The sequence below is a fragment of the Gopherus flavomarginatus genome, chromosome 2 (assembly GCF_025201925.1).
Source record: "Gopherus flavomarginatus isolate rGopFla2 chromosome 2, rGopFla2.mat.asm, whole genome shotgun sequence".
NCBI lineage: Eukaryota > Metazoa > Chordata > Testudines > Testudinidae > Gopherus > Gopherus flavomarginatus.
In genome coordinates, this window is record NC_066618.1 from 1,440,550 (window position 1) to 1,467,599 (window position 27,050).

General features: G+C 61.0%; 1 protein-coding gene across 6 annotated transcripts; it reads right to left on the reverse strand.

Moving 5' to 3' along the window:
- On the reverse strand, positions 1–27,032 carry LOC127045888 (zinc finger protein 169-like). 6 transcript variants are annotated; one of them, XM_050942705.1, is made up of 13 exons: positions 26,810–27,032; positions 22,699–22,945; positions 9,575–9,688; positions 8,522–8,647; positions 7,862–7,968; positions 6,681–6,739; positions 6,119–6,273; positions 4,848–4,976; positions 3,607–3,649; positions 3,196–3,233; positions 2,865–2,946; positions 817–970; positions 1–427 (listed from the first exon to the last, which is right to left on the reverse strand). In XM_050942705.1, exons 2-13 carry the CDS (start codon positions 22,799–22,801, stop codon positions 281–283), a joined length of 1,257 nt encoding a protein of 418 aa, XP_050798662.1. In that variant the 5' UTR covers positions 22,802–22,945; positions 26,810–27,032; the 3' UTR covers positions 1–280. The 6 variants fall into 6 exon arrangements, with proteins under 6 accessions (XP_050798662.1, XP_050798664.1, XP_050798660.1 ...); XM_050942707.1 differs by lacking the exons at positions 3,196–3,233; positions 3,607–3,649; XM_050942703.1 differs by lacking the exons at positions 1–427; positions 817–970; positions 2,865–2,946; ... (7 more) ...; positions 9,575–9,688; positions 26,810–27,032 and adding exons at positions 19,494–21,695; positions 26,620–26,700.
- Positions 27,033–27,050: the final 18 nt, after the last annotated feature.

The following is a 27,050-nucleotide window of genomic DNA, read 5'->3' on the forward strand; positions in this document are numbered from 1 at the left end:
GTGCCCCACACTGGGGGGGCCCAGTCCACGGCCCCATCCCATCAAGCTCCAGCCCTCATGGCCAAGGGGCTGGGATGCCTTGTGGGGCAGCTGCTATGGGGCCTACCCTGACTACTGGCTGTGACACCCCCACAATACATCACACCATGCCAGCCAATCAGCACACCTATGTGGCAGCCCCTCCCAGCTCAGGGCAGGGCTGAGGATCTGAGTTCGAATGGCACCGTCTCCTCCCAGGCTGGGCACGGGGCTAGGTATGGGGCAGTGCCCCGCCTTCCCCTCAGCAGTTCCGGTGGCCCCACTCCTCATCGCTGACAAACACCAGGTTGCTCTGGCCACCCCCTGGCCGGGGGGCTGAGCTGGGCGAGCTCTGGGAGCCCCGGAACGTCTTCATGCGGGGCCCGGCAGCCAGCACCCGCCCAGCACCCTGTAGCCATGACAGAAGGAGGCGTCAGGCCCTGCCCTGAGTGGGCCCCTGCCCCATTGCCCCAAACACTGGGCATCATATGCCCTGGCCTCTGCCCCCACCCTGCCCCCCAGCACGAGGGGAAGCTGGTCCCGGCCCTGCCCCTCCGAGAGCAGCTGCCCCAGGGCCAAGCTGCCAGCCAGGGCCCACTGCCATGCCAGGGCGCTGGGGCAGGGGAGAGATGGCCCCCAGGTGCCATCTGAGGGGGACACAGCAAAAAGACAGCCAGGGCTCTAGGGCAAGGGAGCTTCCCCCCACGCCTGCCCCAGGGGGTTGGTGCTGACTCACCCGGGGCTCCCCAGTGCCAGAGCTGTGCCAGGCCCCCCAGGGCTCCCCCAACCTGCACTCACCAGGCTCAGCCTGTCCCCGCGGCCAAGCTCCTGGATCTCCACCTCCTCCAGGGGCCGCGGAGGGCGCACCCGGGGCAGGCTCAGCTGCTGGGGCTGGAAGGGCGGCACTACCGGCTCTGCCAGGCTGGGGCCCTGTGCCAGTGCCTTGGCTCTCCTGAGAAGAGAGGGGAGTTACCAGGCCAGCTGCCCCCTCGTGAGCCCCAGGAACCTCATCCCCCTCCCAGGCCCAGGCCCAGGGTCGCCCAGAGGGGGGGCAAGTGGGGCAATTTGCCCCAGGCACCGCAGGGGCCCCACAAGCTCTGGCCCAGGGGCGGTCTGGGTCTTCGGCAGCATTTCGGCTGCAGGGGAGGGGACCTTCAGTGCTGCCAAAGACACGGAGCGACCAAAGGGCCCCCCGCAGCCGAAGACCCGGATCGCCGCCGGTGGGTATAAGCGCCACAGCTCCCCTGAATCCTCTGGGCGGCCCTGCCCAGGCCAGAGACCCCAGCCAGCTCCAGGTGCCCTCCCAGCACAGAGCAGGGCACTGCAGGGTTTGCACTGCCCCTTCCCCAGCCTCACTGCCATCTATGGGGCCCCCCATTGCACTCAACCACCCCAGGGTCATGGGGAGAGGGTGGGCCCAGCCCTGAGGCACTGGGGCTGGCACCCATAGGGAGGACAAGTTGTGCAGGGGGGGGAGGGGGGCTTCCGGCCTAGCAGCCCTAGGGCGAGGTGGGAAGGGCAGGAGAATCTGCCCCAGCTGATGGCCCCGGGCCGGCGGCTGTGTCATCACAAGCCCTGCACCCCCAGAGCAACTGCACCAGTCACTCCAAAGTGCCAGGTCGTGGCTGGCTGGGTCCCAGGGCCCTGCACCCCACAGGAACACTGCCCCCCCCCACATGCCCTGTCCCCCATTGCCCTGCTCCCTCATGCACTGCCCCCCATAACCCCCAAGGACAGCCCCCAAATCCCCCCTAATCTCCCCCATCACCCTGCACCCCCATGACTCCCACACCCCCATGCTTTGAGCAAGGTGGCAGGGGGGAGGGGATAAGCCTCACCCCCAAACAGGAGTGGGGCTGGTGCCCTCTAGTGGTTGCTCCACACCAGAGCCAGCAGCTCTGCCAGCGCCCCTCACTCCCAACCCACAGCCTATATCCCAGCCCCAGGCTCTCCCCACAGCTCTGCCAGCGCCCCCCACTCCCAACCCGCAGCCCATATCCCAGCCCCAGGCTCTCCCCATAGCTCTGCCAGTGCCCCTCACTCCCAACCCGCAGCCCATATCCCAGCCCCAGGCTCTCCCCACAGCTCTGCCAGTGCCCCTCACTCCCAACCCACAGCCCATATCCCAGCCCCAGGCTCTCCCCACTCCCGACCCGCAGCCCATATCCCAGCCCCAGGCTCTCCCCATAGCTCTGCCAGCGCCCCTCACTCCCAACCCACAGCCCATATCCCAGCCCCAGGCTCTCCCCATAGCTCTGCCAGCGCCCCCCACTCCCAACCCGCAGCCCATATCCCAGCCCCAGGCTCTCCTCATAGCTCTGCCAGTGCCCCTCACTCCCAACCCGCAGCCCATATCCCAGCCCCAGGCTCTCCCCATAGCTCTGCCAGCGCCCCTCACTCCCAACCCACAGCCCATATCCCAGCCCCAGGCTCTCCCCACTCCCGCCCGCAGCCCATATCCCAGCCCCAGGCTCTCCCCATAGCTCTGCCAGCGCCCCTCACTCCCAACCCACAGCCCATATCCCAGCCCCAGGCTCTCCCCATAGCTCTGCCAGCGCCCCTCACTCCCAACCCACAGCCCATATCCCAGCCCCAGGCTCTCCCCATAGCTCTGCCAGCGCCCCTCACTCCCGACCCGCAGCCCATATCCCAGCCCCAGGCTCTCCCCACTCCCGACCCGCAGCCCATATCCCAGCCCCAGGCTCTCCCCATAGCTCTGCCAGAGCCCCTCACTCCCAACCCACAGCCCATATCCCAGCCCCAGGCTCTCCCCGCAGCCTCGGATCCCCTCGCCCTGGGTGAGGAGGGAGGGACACCAGGGAGCGTTCGCATGGCAGCCGTCTTACCCCAGGAGCAGCAGCGCCGTCAGCAGCAGCAGCAGGACGACGCCCCCAGCGCAGGACACCCCAACCAGCACCAGCAGGAAGGCTACAAGGAGAGATCCATCAGCAGGGCCGGTGCCCGCCATGGGGCTGCTCCCCAGCACCACACGCTGCACCGGGCCCAGCACAGCCCCCATCCCCCTGCTGTCCCAGGGCCTTGCCAGCTGGAATCAGTGCCACATCCTCCCCCGCACCCCCCAGCTGCTGCTCTGGGGCTCTGCTGGCAGGGGGACTGGCCAGGCTGAGCATCCCCAGCCCCAGCTCCACACGGGCCCCGCCCCACACAGACACTCACGCTCCTCACACTGGAAGCCACCAAAGCCAAACGGGCACCTGCAGAGACCGAGACCAGGGTTCAGTGTGTGTCCCAGCAGCAAACCCTGCTCAGCCTCACCTGCCCTCCATCCCCCCAGCCCTATAGACCAGGCTGCCTGCCAGGGGGCCTCCCAAACCCAAGGGTAACAGGGAGTGTCTGCAAAGCCTGTGTGGCTCCAGCCACTAGGCCGCCTGCCCCTGCCACGCAAGCAGCCGCTGGTGGAGCCATGGGGGATCTGAGGCCCCGGGGCGGCACCAGGTCCCCGATGACGGGACCAGCCAGAAGCCAGTGCCCCCAGCTGCACGGCACCAGCCAATGCACAGTGGCTGCTCCCAGGGCATGGGCGCTTCCCTGGCTGTGAGCAGCCTCCCGTGGGATGCCAGAGCTCACCTGGCACAGACGCCATCCCGCAGCCAGAAACCGCTGCCACAGGCTGCAGGGGGAGAGATACAGTGAGATGCCCACAGGCTGGGCAAGGCCCTGGTTGCTTTCCAGACACAGCTGGGGACAGCCTGGCATTGGGACCAAGACCACAGTGCCAGGGCAGCACCCCTGCCCAGGCCCCATCATAGAATATGAGGGTTGGAAGGGACCTCAGGAGGTATCTCGTCAAACTTCCTGCTCAAAGCAGGACCAACCCCAACTAAACCATCCCAGCCAGGGCTTTGTCAAGCTGGGCCTTAAAAACCTCTAAGAAAGGAGATCCCACCACCTCCCTAGGGAACCCATTCCAGTGCTTCACCACCCTCCTAGTGAAATAGTGTTTCCTAATATCCAACCTAGACCTCCCCCACTGCAACTTGAGACCATTGCTCCTTGTTCTGTCATCTGCCACCACTGAGAACAGTCTAGATCCATCCTCTCTGGAACCCCCTTTCAGGTAGCTGAGGGCTGCTATCAAATCCCCCCTCATTCTTCTCTTCTGCAGACTAAATAAGCCCAGTTCTCTCAGCCTCTCCTCATAAGTCATGGGCTCCATCCCCCTAATCATTTTTGTTGCCCTCCACTCAACTCTTTCCAATTTCTTCACATTCTTCTTGTAGCGGGGGGCCCAAAACTGGACACTGTACTCCAGATGAGACCTCACCAATGTCGAATAGAGGGGAATGATCACGTCCCTCGATCTGCTGGCAATGCCCCTACTTATAGAGCCCAAAATGCTGTTGGCCTTCTTGGCAACAAGGGCACACTGCTGACTCATATCCAGCTTCTCATCCACTTTAACCCCCAGGTCCTTTTCTGCAGAACTGCTTGTCATCCCCCCAGCCTGGCACGGGGACTGAGATGGCAGTGTCAGTGCAGCACCCCCTGCCCGTACCCCATCCCGGCACTAGGGACACTGGCTGGGCGTGTGGCTGCCCAGGTCAATGGGGCTCCGCTCTGGGGGCAGCCTGGCTCATGCTGCAACTCCCGCAGCAGGTCAGCCTGGAGCCGCTGAGCCCGGGCAGGGAAGCTGCGGTCGTGGGAGAGTTTCCCAGGTGCCGAGCTCTGAAAGCCTCTCCCTGCCCAACCCCTGGTACTCCGGCCCTTGGCAGGCGGTTGGGCCCCTGGGGGAGGGGGGAGAAGCGCCACTTTCCCACCCTGCTGAGAGCCTTCCCCTCCCCCCAGCCTCATGGAGCCCCCTGCCCAACCTGCGCAGGCACGGCCGTTGGCAGGGACGGGGTGGTATCCCGGCCGGCAGGGGCACTGGGCCAGCCCATCCTGGAACACGCAGGCTGTGGAGACGGGGTCGCAGGGCTGCAGTTCACAGAGACTCAGGCCTAGGGGCGGGTGGGAGAGAACACAGCCTGGTTGGAGTCCCCCTCAGAGGCCTCCCAACCCTGTCACAGCTACCCCCAGAGCCACCTCCCTCCCATGCCCAGCCTGAGACATGCCCAACTTGGCCTGAGCCCCTCCAGAGACACCCTGCCCAGCTCCGTGCCAGCCACTCCCAACCCAGTCTGCCATAAAGTGGGGAATTTTCTTGAGACTTTCCATGAGAGCTGTGTGTGCCTCAGTTTCCCCGTGTGCTGCATGTGTGAGGAGGGGTTGCTGTTGCAGGGGTCCAGGAGATGGGGCCCCAGCGACTGGTGACAGGGAGGCCCCCCCAGCTCAGGAGCAGCTGGTTGTGGCCAGTGAGGGACAAAGGGCCGAGGTGAGAGAGGCCAGTGACCTGAGCAGCCAGTTCCAGCCAGGGGGGAACAAAAGGCCGAGGAGCCAAGGGGGACAAAGGACGGAAGGGAGAGCGGGCCCTGGGGCAAGAGACAAAGGGCGGAGGAGGGGAGAGAGGCTTGGCTGGAAGGAGGGGGCTGGACTGGGACAGGGAGCAGCCTGAGCCCATGGGAACGGGGCCAAACCCAGCTGCCCAGGGCTGAGACTGGCCAGGCCGAGGTCCTGAGAACTGCCTGGGCTGGGTTCAGACGCTCAGTAAACCCCCTGGGTTACACTGGCTGAGAGTCACTGCAGGCTAGAGATCGGGGGGCATCGCTCCCTCGAGGGGGCAGGGAGATCAGGGGTCCCTGGCAGAGCCAGGCTGCTGGAGGCTCAGGGAGGTGCGGTCCCAGGAGGCGGTGGAGCATGAGGGCCTGACCCCCAGGAGAGCGGCCCCCCGAGAAGGGCTGTCGCTCTGAGGGAGGTTCCTCCCCAAGACTGTATGGAGCCGAGAGATGGGGCCTGGAAATCCATGACAGAGCAACCGCTCCCTCTCCATTCCGTCAGAGCCCCCCAACCAGCCTGAACCCCACTAGGGCCGTGGGGGGGCACAGCTGGGTGCCTCCTGCCCCAGGCTGCAGGGAGAGGAGGGAGCGGAGTAGGGATATGGGGGCCATGCTCCCCGGGCATGTCTCTTTTGGGGGCAGGGGTCTGTCCCCCCTTCTTGCCCGGGGCCCCACCCAGGAGAGCCCCCCCCCCCCCCCCCGCTCACTCTGGTAGGAGACGGTGTCCCGCAGGAAACTGCAGGCCGGGTCACTGGCCTGGCACCGCTCCCAGAACCCCGCGATGGCCCCATCCACCTGCCGGGCCGTGACGGACGAGAGCGCCGAGAAGCTGTGCAGGACGGTCACTGCCTGGCTGTGCGGCCTGGGGGGGCCCACGCCTCCAGTCAGCGCCCAGGGCCAGGCAGCACCCTGGCTAAGCAGGGCCCCCCGGGTCAACCGCATGCAAAGCCAGCGCCTCGTTCCCACCGCCCCCCCGACTGCCCTTCCCAGGTTACCCGTAATGCCCCCCCCGGCCAGCGCCTCGTTCCCACCGCCTCCCAACTGCCCTTCCCAGGTTACCCGTAATGCCCCCCCCAGCCAGCGCCTCGTTCCCACCACCCCCTCGACAGCCCTTCCCAGGTTACCCGTTAACCCCCCCCGGCCAGCGCCCTGTTCCCACCGCCCCCCGACAGCCCTTCCCAGGTTACCCAGCAAGCTCCAGTCCCCTTCCACCAGCTCCCTTCCACCCTCCCATGGCAGCCAGCGCCCCTGGGCCAGCCCCACACTCACTGCAGGTCCAGGACAGAGGAGGACAGATAAGCGTCCAGTTGCCCCAGGATAGGCTGGAACTGGGGGCAGACACAGAGGGCTGGGTGAGGGGCTGGTGTGCAGGGCCCCCCCAGCCCTGGCCAGCCAGCTGAGGAGAGAAACCAGAGCCTGGGGCTGCATAGAGCATGGCCCCCCCGGGCAGAGAGGGGGCTTCTGGGCCAGCCCTGCCCTGGACCCCCTCCATGCATATGCCTGGGGCCTGGCAGAGGTGCCCAGGTGAGGGGCGGGGAGCCCTCAGGGGAGGGTTGCCAACTCTCTACTTGCACAAAACCCAACACTCTTCCCCTTCCCCAAGGCCCTGCCCCCTCCCTCTGTTGCTGCCATGCCCCCCCCCAGTCCCTGGCTCAGGGATGGGGGTGTGGGAGGGGGTGAGGGGTAGGGAGTTCAGGGTGCGGGAGGGGGTGAGGGCTCCGGGGTGGGGCCAGGGAGAGGGGGTGAAGGCTCCAGGGTGGGGGGGTTCAGGGTGGAGTGTTCAGGGTGCGGGAGGGGGTGAGGGCTCCGGGGTGGGGCCAGGGAGAGGGGGTGAAGGCTCCAGGGTGGGGGGGTTCAGGGTGGAGTGTTCAGGGTGCGGGAGGGGGTGAGGGCTCTGAAGTTGGGGTGCAGGGGTATGAGGGCTCCAGGGCTCTGAAGTTGGGGTGCAGGGGGCTGCGGCGCAGGGTTGAGGGGCACCGGCAGGGCGGGCAGGGGGCTGCAGCGCAGGGTTGAGGGGCACCGGCAGGGCAGGGCTGGGCTGGGGAGAGGGGGTGATGGCTCTGGCTGGGGGTGAGGGCTCTAGGATGGGGCTGGGGATGAGTTCGGAGTGCAGAAAGGGGTGAGGGCTCCGGGGTGGGGCCAGGGATGAGTTTGGGGTGCAGGAGGGGGTGAGAAGTTCAGGGTGTAGGGTGGGGGGGTTCAGGGTGCAGGAGGGGGTGAGGGCTCTGAGGTTGGGGTGCAGAGGGGGTGTGAGGGCTCTAGAGATGGGCAGGGGGTTGTGATGCAGTTTGGTCAGGCCGAGGGGAGGGGGCACAAGCTGTTCCCCAAGGAGTTACCCTTCCCACCCCAGCCCATCCCCCACCCCCAGTGCCCCCCCAGGGCATCAGCAGGGCCTCACTCCCAGCACCCACTGCCCACCAGCGGGTGTCAGTCAGACCCCCCCCCCTTACCAGGCTCTCCAGCTGGGTGACGACCCTGCGCAGGTCGGCAGGTGGCAGCGGGCTTGGGGGTGCCGGGCCGGTGGCCCGCAGGGAGAGGCGCCCTGGGAACGTCCTGGCTTCAAACACGCAGAAGGCAGGGGGGAGACGGGACAAGTGGTCTCAGAGCCAGCAGGGCCACAGGCTGCCCACAGGGGACCCCCAGCCAGACTCCCTCCCTGCCCTGAACAGAGCCCGGGTACGAGGGCCCCTCCCTCCCCCCCCACACTATATGCTCCCCCCTTCAGCCCAGCCACCCCCCACTGCCCCAGCCCAGCCCATAGGGCTCTGGTCAGGCAGCTGCTCCCTTGTCCCAGAGCCCCCCTCTGCCAGCAGGTGCACCATGGGGGTCAGAGCAGGATATGGGGGAGTCACAGGCAGAACAGAGACCAGGGCCCCAGCGGGAGCATCCTGGCTATGGGGTGAGAAGGACACAGGGAGCCAGCGCCAGACCTGGGCCCCTCCCCCACACTGGGCATCACCAGGGCCAGGCAGATCTGGGGGCAAAGTAAAGGGAGACAGAGCCCCTAGGGGCACCCACTCGGTGTGACACGGCAGGTAGCCCCATGCAGCAATGGCAGGGGGCAGAGGCATGGGACCCTCCCCCCAGGCCCAGGGGAGCAGCCCCCTTACCTGGCACACAGCCCATGGTCCGGCTGAGATAGAAGCCCAGGACGCAGCGGCAGGAGAAGTGCCCAGCCCAGGACACGCAGGTGCTCCAAGGGGGGCAGGGCTGCCCACTGCCACAGCTGGGCTCATCTGGGGGAACAGCCCCCCACCCCAAGAGTGAACAAACCTGAGCTGACACTCAGACCCGGGAGGAGCCTGGACAGCAGGTACCCAGGGCAGGTGGAACAACACAGCACTGGCATAGTATGGGCTGCGGGTTAGAAGTGAGGGGCACCGGCAGGGAGCTGCGACGCAGGGTTGGGGGGCACCAGCAGGGCGGGACTGGGCTGGACAGGCAGGGGGCTGCGGCGCAGGGTTGAGGGGCACCAGCAGGGCAGGCAATGGGCTGCAGCACAGGGTTGGGAAGCACTGGCAGGGAGCTGCGGCGCAGGGTTGAGGGGCACCGGCAGGGCGGGCAGGGGGCTGCGGCGCAGGGTTGAGGGGCACCGGGTTGGGAGGCACCGGCAGGGCAGGGCTGGACGGGCAGGGGGCTGTGGCGCAGGGTTGAGAGGCACCGGCAGGGCAGGGCTGGATGGGCAGGGGGCTGTGGCGCAGGGTTGAGGGGCACCGGCAGGGCGGGCAGGGGGCTGCGGCGCAGGGTTGAGGGGCACCGGGTTGGGAGGCACCGGCAGGGCAGGGCTGGACGGGCAGGGGGCTGTGGCGCAGGGTTGAGAGGCACCGGCAGGGCAGGGCTGGATGGGCAGGGGGCTGTGGCGCAGGGTTGAGGGGCACCGGCAGGGCGGGCAGGGGGCTGCGGCGCAGGGTTGAGGGGCACCGGGTTGGGAGGCACCGGCAGGGCAGGGCTGGACGGGCAGGGGGCTGTGGCGCAGGGTTGGGAGGCACCGGCAGGGCAGGGCTGGACGGGCAGGGGGCTGCGGCGCAGGGTTGAGGGGCACCGGCAGGGCAGGGCTGGGCTGGGCTGGACAGGCAGGGGGGCACCAGCAGAGCAGGGCTGGGCTGGAAGAGTGATCGAGGGGCCAGGGCCAAACCGGGCCCTGCAGTGGAGTTGGGCCATACCTGGTGCTGTGGCCCCCACGGTGGAGGTGCCAGTCCCTGCGGGCGTCTCGGTGCTTTTAGCCCAGGTCTGAGGTGTGGGGCTAGATGCTGCTGACCAGGGGGGTGTGCTGGACCCTGGAATACAAGGGGGTTGGGCAGCCGGAGGGTCACCCCCATTGGCGTGATGGGGGGGGGCCCTCCGCTGGCCAGGTGCAGGAGTCCCTGGGCATGTCCCTGGCAGTGCTGGCCCCTGGTGCCTCATCTTCCCAGCGTGCAGCTGGGCTTTTACCGCTGTGTGGCTAAGAGAGGAGCCCCCAGCTCAGCCTGGCACACAGCATCAGGGCAGTGCCCACCTCCACCTGGCACCACCCCAGCAAGGTCACCACCCAGCAGCGCTGGAGCCAGTTGGGGGAGGGGCAGAGCCCCCCTTTGCTACAGACAGCACCTCTGCTGGGGCTGCCCCAGGCTGAGCTGCAGACACCTCCCAGGCCGGGCCAGGCCAGGGGACATCTGCATTTCCCCCTTTGTTTGCTCCTAGGCGGGGCAGGGGGGAGCCCAGAGCAGTGGCTGGGAGCGTGGGCCAGGGGCAGCCGGGAACTCACCTGCCCCCCCAGCCTGCCCGGCACAGGGAGCCTGGAGCTGCAGCAGGAGCCCGAGGAGGAGAAATGGGCTGCCCCTCCCCATCCTGACAGGCCTGGGCCCCAGCTGCTCTCAGCCTCCACGGGGCAGAGAGGGGAGCCAGGCCCCCCTGCGCTGGGTTAAGAGCGATCCAGGGGCTTGTTAATGATTCCTGGGTGGGGGCAGCTGTCAAGGGTCCAGGCAGCCACTGAGGGAGCCCCTGTGCGGCTGGCTCTGAGTGCCCAGCTGGCGCTCATCAACCCAGGCAGGGCCTGGCCCAGGCAGCTCTGCCCCCCCAGGCTACCCCCACTCAGCAGCTCTGGCCAAGGGAGGACAAAGTGCAAAGCACAGCGGGGAGCTGGGAGCTGGGAGCTGGGCCCGCACCAGGGGCTGCCCGGAGCTGAGCAGCAACAGAACAGCTGGTCCCCTGCTGGCCAGGCTGCCGACAGAGGCTCCCCCAGCGCTGAGATCTGCCCCGGGGTGGGGTGGGGGGCTGGTTACACAGGGCTCCCCCCCAGGGCTGAGATCTGCCCCTTGGGGTGGGGGGCTGGTCACACAGGGCTCCACCCCAACGCTGAGATCTGCCCCCTGGGGTGGGGGGTGGGGCTGGTTACACAGGGCTCCTCCCCCAGCGCTGAGATCTGCCCCGGGGTGGGGTGGGGGACTGGTTACACAGAGCTCCCCGCCAGGGCTGAGATCTGCCCCTTGGGGTGGGGGGCTGGTCACACAGGGCTCCACCCCAGCGCTGAGATCTGCCCCCTGGGGTGGGGGTGGGGCTGGTTACACAGGGCTCCTCCCCCAGCGCTGAGATCTGCCCCCTGGGGTGGGGAAGGGGGCTGGTCACACAGGGCTCTGTGACGTTATAAGTACAATATAAAAATCTCACTGAAAGGTGAGGGGGCCAGAAAGAGTTAATTAACTCACCTCACCGACTGACCTGACTCATGGGTGAACCTTAAGGACTGGTTAGCAAGATATGTAAATGAACAGAGCTTTGAAATGCAAGTCTGCATTGTTAGGGGTAGAAGGGGAGGTGTTTGCTCAGGGCTTGTGATGTAAGCAAACAAGTCTTGTCTATTGCTATAGCTTTGATTCAAAGATCAAAAAAGGAATATTAGCATTTAAGATGATACTTGAGTGAACTAGTATTATTGTCTCTGTGTCTCGTTGAAGATTGTGGTGACCTGTATCTGAACTGTTTGATGGATAAATTACGCTGTGCTAACTGCCAGGATGTTTGGGAGAAGGAGTTAAGCCTATTGTTTTCTCAGGCAGAGAGGCTGCTGGAAATGTATAAGAACCTGGGACACGATCCTTCTTCATCTCAGATCTGCTTTGGGTTTCAAGAGGGGGAAACCTTAAGCCGTAAGGATTGAGATCCCCCGTCACTGACTGGAGCCACCCTGAATATGGACATTGGACTATAACCTCTGGACTATTTCTAAAAGGACGTTTGGCAACTACAAGCTCACCTCTGCTATGTATCTGAACCTCAAGAATTGAATTCAAGTCTGTATGTGTATTAATCTTTTAACCAACACACTCTCTCTTTTCTTTTTTAATAAATTTTAGCTTAGTTAATAAGAATTGGCTGTAGCGTGTATTGTGGGTAAGATCTAGGTTATAATTGGACCTGGATATGTGGCTGATCCTTTGGGATTGGAAGAACCTTTTCTTTTATATGATGAAGTAAGATTTTCAGGAATCATCATCATATCTGACAGGTGTGTCTGGACGGAGGCCTGAGGCTGGGTATTTTAAGGGAACTGCGTGGTTTAAACTTCTAAGTAACCAGTGAGGTACTACAGAAGCTGTTTTGTGCTGGCTTGGTAAATCTAAGTATTGAAATAACCACCAGCGTTTGGGGTTTGTCTGCCCTGTTTTGTTTGCAGTTCACTCTGATTGAGTGACCTCAGCTGGCTCTCCCGGGCAGCACCGTCACATGGTGGGAAAGGTCTGTCCGCTCTTGGGGCAGGCTGAGACACAAGTGGGAACGGTGCCTACCTGCCTGGGACCTTAGGTCCCTCATCGATGGAGCTCTTGAGACAATGGGACTTTCACACCCAGCAACCATTGATCGGGACCCACCTACTCCCCTGCTCTGCTGGGGGATGGAGCTGCATCTCCCCCCCTCGGGAACAAAGGACTGGGAGGGGTGAGGTGGGGGTTAAGTGGGGGCTGCTGGAAGCAGTCGGTGCTCACCTAGGAATCTGACAAAAGAGCAGATGGCCGGACAGACAGAACTGTAAGGTCTGAGGCCTTTTTCTGCAGCCACACTAAGACAGCAGCACCATGAATCACTCACAGCCTCACACACCACCTAAACTGCATTAAAGCTGTGTCACAGCAGACATCCCATCCTCACAGCACCCGCCGCCACCAGAGAGAGAAACCGCTTCAGTGGCTAAAGAAACCCGGGTCTGATTGAATCTGTCTGGCAGGAAATCACTCAGCAGCAGTTGTGGGTGTGAAATCTTGATGTGTATTGTGACTTTATGATCCCCATTTCTCTATGGTTTATCCGTCTGGTCTCTGTCTGGTTTGTGAGTGTGTCTGTTACATAACTAATTTTGCTAGGTGTAAATCAATGAAGGTGCGGAGAACCATTGGCTAAAGGATTGTTTGACAATATGTCAGGACTGGTTACAGAACTGGTCAGGAATCATTTAGGGAAATGGCTGGTTAAGGGGCAGCTAAGCAGGACTCAAGTGTCACTGTATCAGCTGGGGTCTAAAACGAAGTTCTTGGGAACCAGCTCCAGGCCCCAGCCCTGAAGATCAGAGCGGCCAGACCTCAGCACCCTGCCAGTGACACCGTGCAGACGCTGGATATCCTGACTGGCCATCAAGAGAAGCTCCTCTGCGTTCCTGGGAGCGGTGAGCACTGTAGGCTCAGCGGGTGCAGGCTGGTTTGGTGACTGTTAATAAAGAGAGGATCAGGGTATTACTGTGTGAGGCTCTTTCACTGGGAAAAGGCCCTGCAGACCCGCAGAAAATGATGCCCTGAGCCCAGGGCCGGTGCAACCATTTAGGCGAACTAGGTGGTTGCCTAGGGCGCTGAGATTTGGGGGAGCCAAAAAGCGCCCCCAATCTTTTTTTAAATGGTTGACCGGCCGCTGCTGCTGGGACAGAGAGGGAGTCTGAGCTGCCGGCGGCAGCCGGCAGCCCAAGGCGTCCCCCGGGTCAGCGCACACCGCCGCGGCAGCCGGCAGCCCAAGGTGTGCCCCGGGTCAGGGCGCTGCCACGGCAGCCGGCAGGCCAGGGTGTGCCCCGGGTCAGGGCGCCGCCGCGACAGCCAGCAGGCCAGGGTGTCCCCCGGGTCAGGGCGCCACCATGGCAGCCAGCAGCCCAGGGTGTGCCCCAGGTCAGGGCGCCGCCGCGGCAGCCGGCAGGCCAGGGGGTCCCCCGGGTCAGGGCGCCGCTGCGACTGCCCAGAGGTTCAGGCTGCCGGCGGCGCGCTGACCCAGGGGAATCCCTGGGCTGCTAGCAGAGGCTCAGACATCAAAATCCCTCTCCCTCTCAGAGCAGGGGCTCCAGCCTATGCAATTTTTCTCAGTGGGGGGGGGGGCGGCAGCGGCTGGGCAGAACTGCGCAGCTCTGCTTAGCGCATGTGGCAGGAGCCCTGCGACGGCGTGACACAAGGGCTTCTGGAGGAAAGCGGGGGCTGCCCCCTGGCTCAGCCTCCACATCAGCCCCAGCGAGGGGCAGGAGAAGAAAAGAGCCTCAGCGGTGGTCTGGTGGAGTGGAGGAAGAAAGAAGATCCTGATGCTCATGTGCTGGGCAAGGTAAGCAAGTGCTTCCCCACAGCTCGGCCTCAGGCGCCTGTGCTCCTGCCCCCTTGGTCCTTGGCTGGTCCCTGCTCCTGCTCCCCTTGTATGTGGGCGGCTCGAGAGAACAGCAGCCTGCAGAGCTGAGCTGCCCCAGTGCCCCCAGGCACCAACCTTGACCCCATCCCCCCCACAGCCCTGACCCCCAGCTCCGAGCCCAGCCCCTCTGAGCTGGACACCACCCTGACCCCATCTCCCCACATCCCTGAGCCCAGCCCCTGTGAGCTGGGCACCCCTGAACCCAGAGCCCAGCTCCCCACCAAGCCCTGGGCAACAACAGCACCACCCCCAGGCAGCGACAGCCCATTGGTACCAACCATCACAATCACCCATCATCTGCCCATTATGTAATTGCAAATGTATACAGACCATTACAGCTTTTAATGTTTTTAAATAATGTATTTAGTGTATTTTCAAATTATTACAAGTTAATTTTTGAATGTATTTCACTAGTTATTTTTTTACATTTCCTAATACATGTTACTATAGTATTGCAAATGTTTTATGGAAGGGGCCCCCAATTTTGCTTTGCCCAAGGCCCCCTGAGTCCTCTGGGCAGCTGTCTGAGTTTTAAGCCCTGCTGCTGTGTTTTGCCTGCAACAGGCAGGCCTAAGCCTGTGAGTGACCCCCACAGCAGCTGCCTGAAGAAGTGCTTGGGGGAATCATGCAGAAGGAGCGTGATATTTATTTGAGTTCTCTCCTCATGGAGGCTGTGCTCCACTTGGTGCAGGACAGCAGTCTCAGCAGGACTCTAGGCCCAGCACCTTGCCTCAGTTTGTGGACTTGTAGTGCACCCATCACCGGGCTCAGTCTGGCACCGCTACCCCTCACCAGTGCCCAAGAAGCAGTCAAAAAAGTTGGATGGACTGGTTAGGTTAGTTGTCATGCTGTTGCTTGGCCAGTGTAGAGACCACTGAATGCATAATATTCCTCTGTGATGTTCTGTCCTGAGCACAATTGGCATGTTATGAGGTAGTGCCTGTGAGGGACAGGTGTCTGTTTATGTCATCCAGCCATCGTGTCTTAGGTCTTCTGGGGGGAGAGCTTTTCCATCCTGCTTTCATTGGATCAAAGTCAAAGATTATTTTCACAGGGAAGTTCGTAGGCATTTAGAGCAGATGAACATACCACCACAGAGAGCACTTGGCAACCATTTGAGTGTGTGTGACCTATTTAGTTAGAAAATGAAATTTTTCATTCAAATTGAGTTTGTACCATTTGATGTTTTTAATCATTTGGAGGTGCATGGCGAGTTAGGTAGAATGGGTTCCGCAGCACTCCCAGTCAGATTTTGATATGAAGGAAGGACATATACGTGACTAAAAAAGGTGTATTTCTGATTACAATCAACATTGCTTAATTTTAAGGGAAAGTCATCTTGATCTCTTAATCAATATTTACGTCAAACAGCTGATGAAATTCAAATAGTTAATTATAGTAAGTGACATGCATTCTCTATCCTTTACTTGTAATAGTGAACAAGAAAAAGGACTGATAGGAATAAAATTTCATTTTTTTTCGTTTACAGTTGATGCAGCCTCATGGCAGATAAAAAAAAAAGGGTCTGGGGCACAATTTCCTGACCGTGTATTGTGTATAATGTATGTGATTGGGGGGCGGGGGGGCGCAAGATGGAAGTTTCGCCTAGGGCGCAAAATATCCTTGCACCGGCCCTGCCTGAGCCCTAGGAGCTGGGAAAGGGTGGGGCTGCCTAAATGAACTGAGTCACACCTTGACCCACAGAAGGGTAGATGGGGGCCCTAGAGTGTGCGGGTAACAGAACTGGACCCGAGGGTTCCCCAGAGCCGGGCTGGGCTCGGGGCTGGCCAGGATGGACCCTGCTTCACCCTTCATTGTCCCGGGCTGCCCGACGGGCCCCTAGGCCGGGCACCAGGTACTAACAACCCAGCTGTGCCCACGCTGGCTGCGTACCCCTGCGGACACTGGCACAGGGGCGTTGCTCCTCAAGATTGCACAAGTCTCCCTCCGGCTGTGTCCGTGGGAGTCGCTGCCCGGAGCCCATGGGGTGGAGCGGGGGGGGCTGCAGGCCCACAGGGCCAGTGAGGAGACATGACCCACACTGGGGGAAGAGCTAGCGAGACCCCCTGGGGGTCTGGCACAGTGACAAGTGACTGGAGATGGTTCCAAAGCTGGGGGTGCAGACCCTGTGGGTCCGTGACACTCTGCTGCAGCCATAAGCCACCCTGCCCCACCGTGGCCAGCTGGGAGTTCTCATTCTCCGGCAGCGTGATGGTCACCGTGGCTCCCGGCAGGGCGAAGGGGACATGGGCTGCAAAGCAAATACCAGTTCCACTATTCATTAGGGTAAGCGTGCAATAAACCCCACCGCCTGCTTGACGGCTAGATACACCCCCCCTCCTCCCCTGGCACTGCTCACTCCAGAGCTCTCCCTGGCCCAGCCCCTGGGAAATCAGATTCTGCACCAGGGCCTGGGCAACCACCCAGCTTCGAGACTCCTGCTCCCTGCCTGGACTGGAGGTCTGGCCCTGCCCATGGGGAACCGACCCAGCCAAAGCTGGGTGGGTAGGGCTGATACCTGAGGAAGTGGTGTCACCTCACCCCAGGGCTGCATGTCCCGCAGCCTCAGAGCCAATCTCCCCATGCCGCAGTCCCAGGAATCCCACCCATCTCTCCCTGTCCATAGAGCCTGCAGGTCTGCCCGACCCCCAGGCGCTAAGGGCAGGCTGAGCCGGGAACGGGACTGTGATGGACGGGGGTCTGGCTGTGCCACCTCAGTTTGATGAAACTGCCTTGTGGAATTCCTGCGCCAGGCCCCACAGAGCAGCTGGCTTGGCCCAAGAAGAACTGCTTCCCCTCAGCCCGGCTCCTCTCCGGCTCAGTGCCCTGCTCCCAGCTGGCTGGGTGGTGATGGCCCTGCAGCCCCAGCCGGGGAGACACCACCCCCATCACTGGAACCAGACTGGAAGCAAATGCAGCACAAATTGTCCCCAAAACACGCACATCTGGCCAGCTCCAGCTCCTCCCTGTGCTGACCCCCATGCAGCCGGGGCCAGCCCCAGCCCCAGCCCCAGCCCCAGCCAGACACAGATGGAGGTGGGGGCAGCTGCAGCCCCTTGCTGGGAGTTTTCTGCATCTCCCGTGACCCGGCCCAGCACCGGGACCAGGCTCCCTCATTCCCCTGCTGCCATGGGAGCCTCCCAGGGTCCCCAGGACAACCTCCGGGGCATGGTGAGGGGCCCAGGCAGACACAGCTCCCCTGTGCAGGGGCAGGGGGGTGCCCAGAGCAGGCTTGTCCCAGGGAGGGCTCCTGCGGTCTGGGCTCAGAGCGAGGATGGGGCTGTGGCTCCTGGGAACCAAGCTCCAGCCTGCTGCATGCTGGGGATGGCACCACCGCAGCCCCCGCTGGCTGGCGAGTGCAGCCCCGGGGCAGGGCTTGGCAGAGAGACTCGCTGGCTCCTGGCTGCCCAGTTATTTCCTGGGGTTTCCCTGGCTGGCTCCACAGTCCTCTGCCCAGCCAGGCTGCACCAGCCCCACCAAGCAGCAGAGATTACGCTGTGGGGGAGGAGGGCAGGGGGAATGCTGCCATGGGCGGGGGCTCAGGACAGGCGAGCGCTGCACCTCTCACCCCACAGCCAGGGCTAGTCCCCGTAGCACAGGGCTGATGGTGGGCACAGCTCTATCCCCTTTGCTGGAGCACAGCTCTGGGCAGCACCCCTGGCCCCTAGGACCCTCACCCTCTGGCAGGACAGATACAGGTTCCTGGCAAAGCCCTCCCTGCCCCCCTTTAAGAGTGGGGCCAGGTTCAGGTTGCCAGGTGTCTGGTTTTTGACTACACGTCTCATTGAAAAGGGAAGCTGGCAGCAGTAACCAGCCTCTGCCGGGGGGTAGGAAGAGCAGCAGCAGTGGCTGGCTTCTGGACCTGGCTTCCAGAGGTGGGATCCTGTCCCTCCACCACTGAGCCCTGATTGCCCCAGCCCTGGCCCCTCGTTCTGGGAACCAACCCCTGCTGTGCCCTGTTGGCAGCTCCTCCCAGCCCGGCTCTGCAGGCAGCAGCTCAGTCCCCTCCCGGGAGAGGAGTCAGCAGGGGCAGGGCAGGGGGCAGGGAAAGGTTCTTCGGTTTTCTGCCATTGGAAAGTTGGGGTGGCGGATGGGGGAGCACATGGGCAGGACCACCAGGGCGATACTGAGAGCTGGAGCCCACCCCCAGTATGTTTTTTCTCGGCTCCCACTCATGGGCTTCTTGCTTCTCGATTAACCCCACCGCCGAACGCCGCCTGCGCCAACGAGCTGCTGCCAGCACCCACTGGCACTCTCCCCCCCAGGCCCTCGGGAAGGGGCAAGCAGAGATCTTCAACCAGGAGCCACTGAGGCAGTAGCTCGCCCTGTGGAGGAGGGGCTCAGGGGCTGCCAACTTTCTAATCACACAAAGCCCAACACCCTTGCTCCATCCCCTGACCCTTCTTCGAGGCCCCACCCCCGTTGCTTCTCCAAGGCCCCGCCCCTGCCCCCACTCACTCCATCCCCCCTCCGTTGCTCACTCTCACTCACTTTCACTGGGCTGGGGCAGGGGGCTGGGGTGCAGGCTCTGTGGTGGGGCTGGGGATGAGAGGTTTGGGGTGCAGGAGGGGGCTCTGGGCTGGAGCCGAGGGGTTCCAAGTGTGGAAGCAGACTCATTGCAGGGGGTTGAGGTGTGGGAGGGGGTGCGGGCTCCAGGAGGGAGTTTGGATGCGGGAGGGGGCTCAGGGCTGGGGCAGAGGCTTGGGGTGTGGACTCTGGGAGGGAGTTAGGATGTGGAAGGGGGTTCAGAGTGCAGGCTCCAGCTATGTGGTGCTTATCTCAGGCGGCTCTGTCAAGTTATTGATTTGAACTGGGAGCACATAGAACATGGTTGCAACCAAAGTGCTGTAGTGGCACCAAATCTTGTATAAAGGGGGTCAAATGAGGTGTCTAAGACCAGGCTCTGGTTTGCTGGTTATAGTTATGCTGTCTGTATGTGTGTATCAATTTTGTAGTTGAAGTTATGAATATTGGCTCTATCCTGTCTGTATTTCAAACTTGTGCTGTGCTTCTGGGTGACACCCCAGATAAGTTGGTGTTAGTTTTGCCTAGCCTGCTTGATGGCCCATTAAGGACCATCAGCTACACAACTGACCCATTGAGAGGAGGCAGATATGCCTTGTAACTCAGTAAAATGCAGGGACTTGCCCATGTGACTCCAGACTCCATTCTGCTGTAATTTTCCACAGTAAGAACAAAGGAGTGTTCTTACACCTGGAAAAGCCTATAAAAGGCTGATGCCTCATCTCCATCTTGTCTTCAATCCTGATTCTTACCTCTGGAGGGACTTTGCTACAAACTGAAGCTCTGAACAAAGGACTGATGACCCATCCCAATGGGGGATGTTCCAGAGACTTGATTCGAACCTGCAGTTTACTCCATCACTGCTGCAAGCCTGCACTAAGAACTTTGCCATTACTGTATGTAATTGATTCCATGTAACCAATTCTAGCCCTCATCTCTATCTTTTTCCTTTTATGAATAAATCTTTAGATTCTAAAGGATTGGCAACAGCGTGATTTGTGGGTAAGATCTGACTTGTATATGGCTCTGGGGTTTGGTCCTTTGGGATCAGGAGAACCTTTTTTCTTTTACTGGGGTATTTGTTTTCATAACCATTCATCCCCAGGACGAGTGGCACTGGTGGTGATACTGGAAAGCTGGAGTGTCTAAGGGAATTGCTTGTGTGACTTGTGGTTAGCCAGTGGGGTGAGACCAAAGTCCTCTCTGGCTGCCTGGTTTGGTTTGCCTTAGAGGTGGAAAAACCCCGGCCTTGGGCTGTAACTGCCCTGTTTAAGCAATTGGTCCTGAATTGGCACTCTCAGTTGGGTCCCACCAGAACCAGCATTGTTACAGGCTCCCAGTCAGCGGTGCAGTGGGGCTAAAGTAGGCTCCCTGCCTGCCCTGGCTCTGTGTGGCTCCTGGAAGCAGCTGGCCAATGGGAGCTGCAGAGCCAGTGTTTGCGGTTGGGGCAGTGCGCAGAGCCTCCCTGGCTACCCTTGTGCCTAGGGGCCACAGGAACGTGCTGGCTGCTTCCGGGAGCCACGCAGAGCCAGGGCAGACAGGGACCTGCCTTAGCCCCACTCCACCGCCAGCCGAATGTTTAACAGCCTAGTCAGCAGGGTCCCTTTTCAACCCAGCGTTCTGGTCGAAAACCGGATGCCTGGAAACCCTACTGAGTACTTACGCAGGGTCAGCTGTCAGCCAGAGTTGGTGTGGGGCATGCGCCGGGCCGGGCCCTGGGCAGCCTCTGGGCTGCTGTCACGTCCTCTGGCGGCCAGAGGCTAACACACAAAGCCAGGCAGGCCAGGGTGTGGGGACGGTTTATTTCAGAGCACAATGAAGTTAGTCTGGGGCACAATGCCCAAGGCTTGGGGAGGGGCTGGGTCCAGTCACACCAGCCTGCAGTAGAGCACACAGCAGGCATGCCCAACCTGTGGCTAGCACATCCCGTTGCCAGATGCTCCCTCGGTGCCCTGTGCTCCAAGCCACTCCCTGGCGAGAGCGAGGACTGGGTGCGGAGGGGAGCACGGGGCTTTCCCTGGCCCAGCTGCCTGCTCTGCGCTAGCTCCGGTGGGGAGCACGGGGCTTTCCCTGGCCCAGCTGCCTGCTCTGCACTAGCTCCGGTGGGGAGCACGGGGCCTTCCCTGGCCCAGCTGCCTGCTCTGCGCTAGCTCCAGAGAGGAGCACGGGGCTTTCCCTGGCCCAGCTGCCTGCTCTGCACTAACTCCGGCAGGTGCTGGGCAATGGCTCCGCTGGTGGATGATAAGGAAGCCATGCTTCTTGAATCCTTTGCCACACTCGGCACAAACGAAGGGCTGGTCAGCCGTGTGGGCTCTCTTCCTCTCCCGCCGCCTGGCTGCTGGCGGCCCCCGTGGCCCCTCCTGCTGCCTGTCGTGGGTGATCTGGTGCATGATAAGGTTGGTGCTGCAGGTGAAGCTCTTGCTGCACTGCGGGCAGGGGTAGGGGTGCTCGCCAGTGTGCATGCGCTGGTGGATCAGTAGGTTGGTCTTGTACTTGAAATGCCGGCTGCAGTCGGGGCAGGGGAAGGGGCGCTCGCCCGTGTGTGTGCACTGATGGATGGCCAGGCTTGACTTGTAGCGGAAGCGCCGGCCGCACTCGGAACAGGGGAAGGGGCTCTCCTTGCTGTGCACGCGCTGGTGCACCATCAGGTCTCGCTTCTGCAGGAAACTCTTGCTGCACTCGGCACATGCGTAGGGCCGCACGCGGGTGTGCACGCGTTGGTGCACCACCAGGTAGGTCTTGTTCTTGAAGCTCTTCCTGCAGGAGGGGCACATGAAGGGGCGCTCGCTCCTGTGGGCAAGCAGGTGCACTCCCAGGCTGGTCTTGTAGCTGAAGGTGCGTCCACACTGCGGGCAGACGTAGGGCTTCTGCAGCGTCTCCCTACTGTGCACGTGCTGGTGCAGCATGAAGCTGCTGGGGCAGGAGAAGCTCTGGCCGCACTCTGTGCAAATCAGCAGCACTTTCTGCTCATGGGTCTTCTGTGGGCCAGCAGCTCGGCCTGCTGGTGGAAGCTCTCTCCACACTTTGTGCACTCGTGGTCCTGCTCCGCCTTCACCTCCCCAGGCAGAGGGAGCCAACACATGTCGAACGTGAACGCCTCCGACGGCTCCTCTTTGACTGGCTGCTCTGCAGCAGCTGTGGGGACAGAGTCAGGAATGAGCTCCTGGGACGCCAGCTCCCCAACTGCTGGGGCTGAGTCACCCGAGTCCCACGGATCCTGGCACCCTCTGTGCAGGAATAACCGTACGCACGTGTGTGCATGCACAGAGAGACCCCAGGAGAAAAATTCCTGATCCTACCTAGTTCTCATTGGCACTTTCCAACCCAGAGCTCAAAGCCTTCTACAAAGCTGTACCCGTAGCCCCTTTCTCAGACTGGAAATGAAGGCAGAGGGAGATGACTTGTCCAAGGCAGAGCTGGGAACAGACGCTACATCTCTCAAGTCCCAGTCCAGTGCTCTGGCTGCTAGGTCTCACCCAGGTTAGTTTCATCTAGTCTAGAGCACCAAGTGGAACGTGTTAATCATAGCCCATGATTACTGCACAGCTCCACTCTGGGGCAGAGTTAAGGCTCTCTGAGTGCCCCTACATTAGCATGCTCGGATTTCAGGTTAAACTTAAGACAGTTTTCTGGGTTTGTAGTACCTGGTGTCGGGAGAACGGCGCCATGCCGGGGGTGGATTTCACCCTGCATTACAGACACATGCTCTCGAGCTGAGCTCCAGCTTAATGCAGGTTTTTGTCTGGGGATGTAACAGCATTTTCCATGCCTGCACTGAGAGCTCTGGGACACACCCTGCACGTGACGGCTCCAGCGGAGCCAGTCCCGGGACACACTGGTGTCGGAGGAGTGCCTGCACATGCACAGACAGAGGTAGGTCATGGCACGTCATATCCAGCAGAAATCACACAGAGCACAAGAAACCCATGTTCTCTGATGCATTGCCACTAACTGGGCACAGCCTGGCCCTCTGGGGTGCCAAGTACCCCAACTCCCAATGAAGCCCACAAGGGACAAGCAGGATGAGGCCCCATGTGATCCCTCTGCACTGGGGGGTATCCCTTTTTCCGAAGCAGCAGGCAGGTGCTTCTCCTGCACCCTGCCCCATGCCCAGCTCTGCGCGACGGACCAGCCATACCTGCCAGAGCCTTGACTGCTCTCACTCTCTGATTGGACAGCTCGTAGTAGTGGTGCTGCGCTGCGCGTTTCTTGCAAGCACTGACATGGCCTCTCTGTCGCATGACTGCAGCTGGACGTTACATTGCAGCGTGGGATCAGCAGAAAGCAGAGCGCCCCAGCCCCCGAGCAGCAGCTAGAAGACTCCCTGACATGGCAGGCTGGGGCAGCCTGTGGGTCCAGGGCAGCTTTCGGCGTCGCTGAGCATCCTGTAAACGAACCAAACATTCCCAATGATCTCTTACGCCAGAGACAAGCAGCCATGAACTGGCCCCCCTTCAGCATACGACAGGCTCCGAGGATGGGGAGCTAACCGCTGCAGTCTGCTCCGCCTGGCTGGTGTAGCAGGGGAACGAGTTACTGGGAGCAAGGACTGTGGCTGGGCAGGCCTGCTTTGAGTTGCTTCCTTCGGAAGCTTGGATCCAGCAGCCCTGGCTCTCCCTTGCTTCTGAAGGGTCTCAGCTGCCGGCCTCCTCCACACCCCACAGTGTGTGTGATGGCTGCTGGCTCACCCACCCCTAAAATCTCCACAGTCTGTGCCTTCCTAGTACAGGAAGGGGGGAGGAGGCCTGGGTTGTGTCGCACACCTACACTCTGCGGGCAGGGCTGGGCTAAGGCATAGGCAGTACCGGCCTGGTTCCTGGAGTGTCACGCTGGCATCAGAATCATGGCTGGTGGTTTGTGTGTTTGGCTGTTTTTTTAAATTGTGTTCCTAGCCTTCACTGTTGTGAAGAAAAGCTTGAAAACAGGAAGCGAGTAAGTGGTCCGAACATCTGCCTGCGCCTGCAGACAGCCTCCATTGGGGGAGGAGTTGCTGACACGTGCTGGGGAGGGACCCATGGGCCTCACCACCACCACCAGGGCTGATCAGATTCCTGCTGATGGGCTTGGACCAGGGCTTCTTGTATATGAGGGGCTCCCAGGAGGAGATGGACTGAGGGCCCCAGAGTGCCTTAAGCCAGCCCCATCGGTGTGGAAATGTCAATCAGGGTGGCGAGGACTAAGGGACCTAAGTGCATGGTTGCTGCCTTACTGGCTCCAGGGGCTGTGGACTTTGTGGCACTCAGGCAGGGTTTTGAAAGGACTCCGGCATTCTCCTAGCGCAGCAAACTGCGATGGGTTTTGTGTGAAGGGGATTCTCCATCTTCCTCCAATAACAAGACACCCTCTACTAGTCCAACAACATTTCCCCCCTGTGTAAAGATGTTACAAGCTGCTTTGTGTTGCCTCCCACTGGTGGCAAACTCTCTACAGCAGGTGTGGGGTACTTGGAATCAGACACCCTGTATCCTGGGGAGGCTCTGATCTGTACTGAAGAGTTATATAGGATACTCACAGCCTGCTGCAGAGCACCATCTTGGCCAGTTACACATACCCACAACAGTGCTACTTGAACCCGTAACACGGGGGAGTTAAAGGCACAGAATATTTCACTAACAATACTGAAAGACCAGGGAGGGAGAGGAGTTATTTAAATTAGGCACCAATGTGGATACAAGAATAAATGGACACTAACTGGCCATCAGTAAGTTTAGACTTGAAATTAGGCAAAGGTTTCAAACCATCAGAAGAGTGAAGTAAGTTCTGGTCCTCGGAACAGCCTCCCAGGGGGAGCAGTGAGGGCAAAAACCAGAACTGCCTTCAAGTTTATAGGGGGTGTCATAACCTTAGTCCCAGATTTGGACCTTAGCGTCCAAAATATGGGGGTTAGCATGAAAACCTCCAAGCTTAGTTACCAGCTTGGACCTGGTACTTGCTGCCACCACCCAAAAATTAGAGTGTTTTGGGGCACTCTGGTCCCCCTGAAAATCCTTCCCTGGGGACCCCAAGACCCAAATCCCTTGAGTCTCACAACAAAGGGAAATAATCCTTTTTCCCTTCCCCCCTCCAGGTGCTCCTGGAGAGATACACAGACACAAGCTCTGTGAAACTACACAGAGTGACTCCCCCCTCTCTGTTCCCAGTCCTGGAAACAAAAAGTACTTTCCTATTCCCCCAGAGGGAATGCAAAATCAGGCTAGCAAATCCAACACACAGATCTCCCCTGATTTCTTCCTCCCACCAATTCTCTGGTGAGTACAGACTCAATTTCCCTGAAATTTCCCAGTAAAGAAAACTTCAACAGGTCTTAAAAGAAAGCTTTATATAAAAAAGAAAGGAAAAATACATACAAATGGTCTCTCTGTATTAAGGTGATAAAATACAGGGTCGATTGCTTAAAAGAATATTGAATAAACAGCCTTATTCAAAAAAGATACAAATCAAAGCACTCCAGCACTTATATTCATGCAAATACCAAAGAAAAGAAACCATATAACTTACTATCTGATCTCTTTGTCCTTACACTTAGAAACAGAAGACTAGAAAACAGAAACTACTTCTCCAAAGCTCAGAGAAAGCAGGCAGACAGAAAACAAAGACCTAGACACAAACTTCCCTCCACCCAGAGTTGAAAAAATCCGGTTTCCTGATTGGTCCTCTGGTCAGGTGCTTCAGGTGAAAGAGACATTAACCCTTAGCTATCTGTTTATGACAGGGGGGATGGTATGATGAGCTGCCTACAATGGCATGGAGCCGATCTGCAACTGCTAGCAGCGAATATCTCCAACAGCCGGTGATGGGACACGAGATGGGGAAGGCTGAGTTACAATAGAGAATTCTCTCCCAGGTGTCCAGCTGGTAGGTCTTGCTCACATGCTCAGGGCCTAACAGTATTTAGGGTCAGGAAAGAATTTCCCCCCAGGTCAGATTAGCAGAAACCCTGGGGGGATTTCACCTTCCTCTGCAGCATGGGACTCAGGTCACTTGCAGGTTTAAACTTGTGTACGTGGTGGATTCTCTGTAACTTGAAGTCTTTAAATCATGATGTGAGGATGTCAGTAACTCAGCCAGAGGTGAGGGGTCTATTACAGGAGTGGGGGGGTGCAATGTTCAGGTCAGAGTAGATGAGCATGATGGTCCCTTCTGGCTTTAAAGTCTATGAGAAGTGTCAGGTGTATTCCCTGAATTGCTGTTTGCCATCTGCAGTGACCACACTGACTTTACCTGAACATAACAGGCTGCCTTCCAATTTAACCAAAATTGTTCCGAACTTTAGCTCCAAGCAAAATACAGTTCTTTCCCCATAGCCAGTATTTGCTCTGGACGATCCCCATTTTGCAGGGCCTGCACTGAGCCAGGTCTCTGCAGCCACATGGCACTTACGCTGCAGGCTGGCTCTCCCGCCTGCCCCGTCGTGGGGTTTCACCGCACACGCCCAGGGTGCCTATCTCAGGGCTCCCTGTGGAGCAGGCGGGGGCTCAACCCCTGCACCTGTCGCCCTTGGTGCCCCTGGAGCTGGGCCGGCGAGGGTGGAATCGCCAAGCTGACCAAGTGGTGGGGCCCTGGGGGGGACACAGAAGTGGGCCAGGCAGCCGCCAGGCCAGCGCCCGGGGAGACATTGCACGGGGGGGAGCGGCTGGCTGGCTCCAGGACAGCGCCTTGTGGGGAGTGACCAGCTGGAGCCCTGCCCCGCCTGCACCGTCCCCATGGCAACGCCCCGGGCTTCTCCTCACCTGAGCGCTTCCCCGTCCCCATGGCAACTCCCCGGGCGTCCCCTCACCTGAGCGCCTCCCCGTCCCCATGGCAACGCCCCGGGCGTCCCCTCACCTGAGCGCCTCCCCGTCCCCATGGCAACGCCCCGGGCGTCCCCTCACCTGAGCGCCTCCCCGTCCCCATGGCAACGCCCCGGGCGTCCCCTCACCTGAGCGCTTCCCCGTCCCCATGGCAACGCCCCGGGCGTCCCCTCACCTGAGCGCCTCCCCGTCCCCATGGCAACGCCCCGGGCGTCCCCTCACCTGAGCGCCTCCCCGTCCCCATGGCAACGCCCCGGGCGTCCCCTCACCTGAGCGCCTCCCCGTCCCCATGGCAACGCCCCGGGCGTCCCCTCACCTGAGCGCCTCCCCGTCCCCATGGCAACGCCGCGGGGCAGCGCTCTCCCTCAGGGTTCCCCAGCGCATGCGCAGGGTCTCGCGCTGCCTGCCATCCCCGCGAGATGCAGCGGGGCCGTGGGGGGCTCCGCCCCGCAAACCAACCTCTCCCCGCCGCCCGCTCGGATCCCCCGCGGCCAGCGGAGAGCTCGGGCCTCTCCACCCGCCGGGGCGCTCAGCTCCGTGATCCGAGGCGGCCCCTCTAGCCCTCACAGCCCCGCTCTATGGTGTGGAGCCGCTCTGCTCCGCGGCGGACGCCGCGCTCTATGGTTCACCCTCGGCCCCTCTAGCCCGCCCAGGGCTGCTCTGCTCTATGACCCGTGGCTACTCTGCCCGCCGGAGGAGC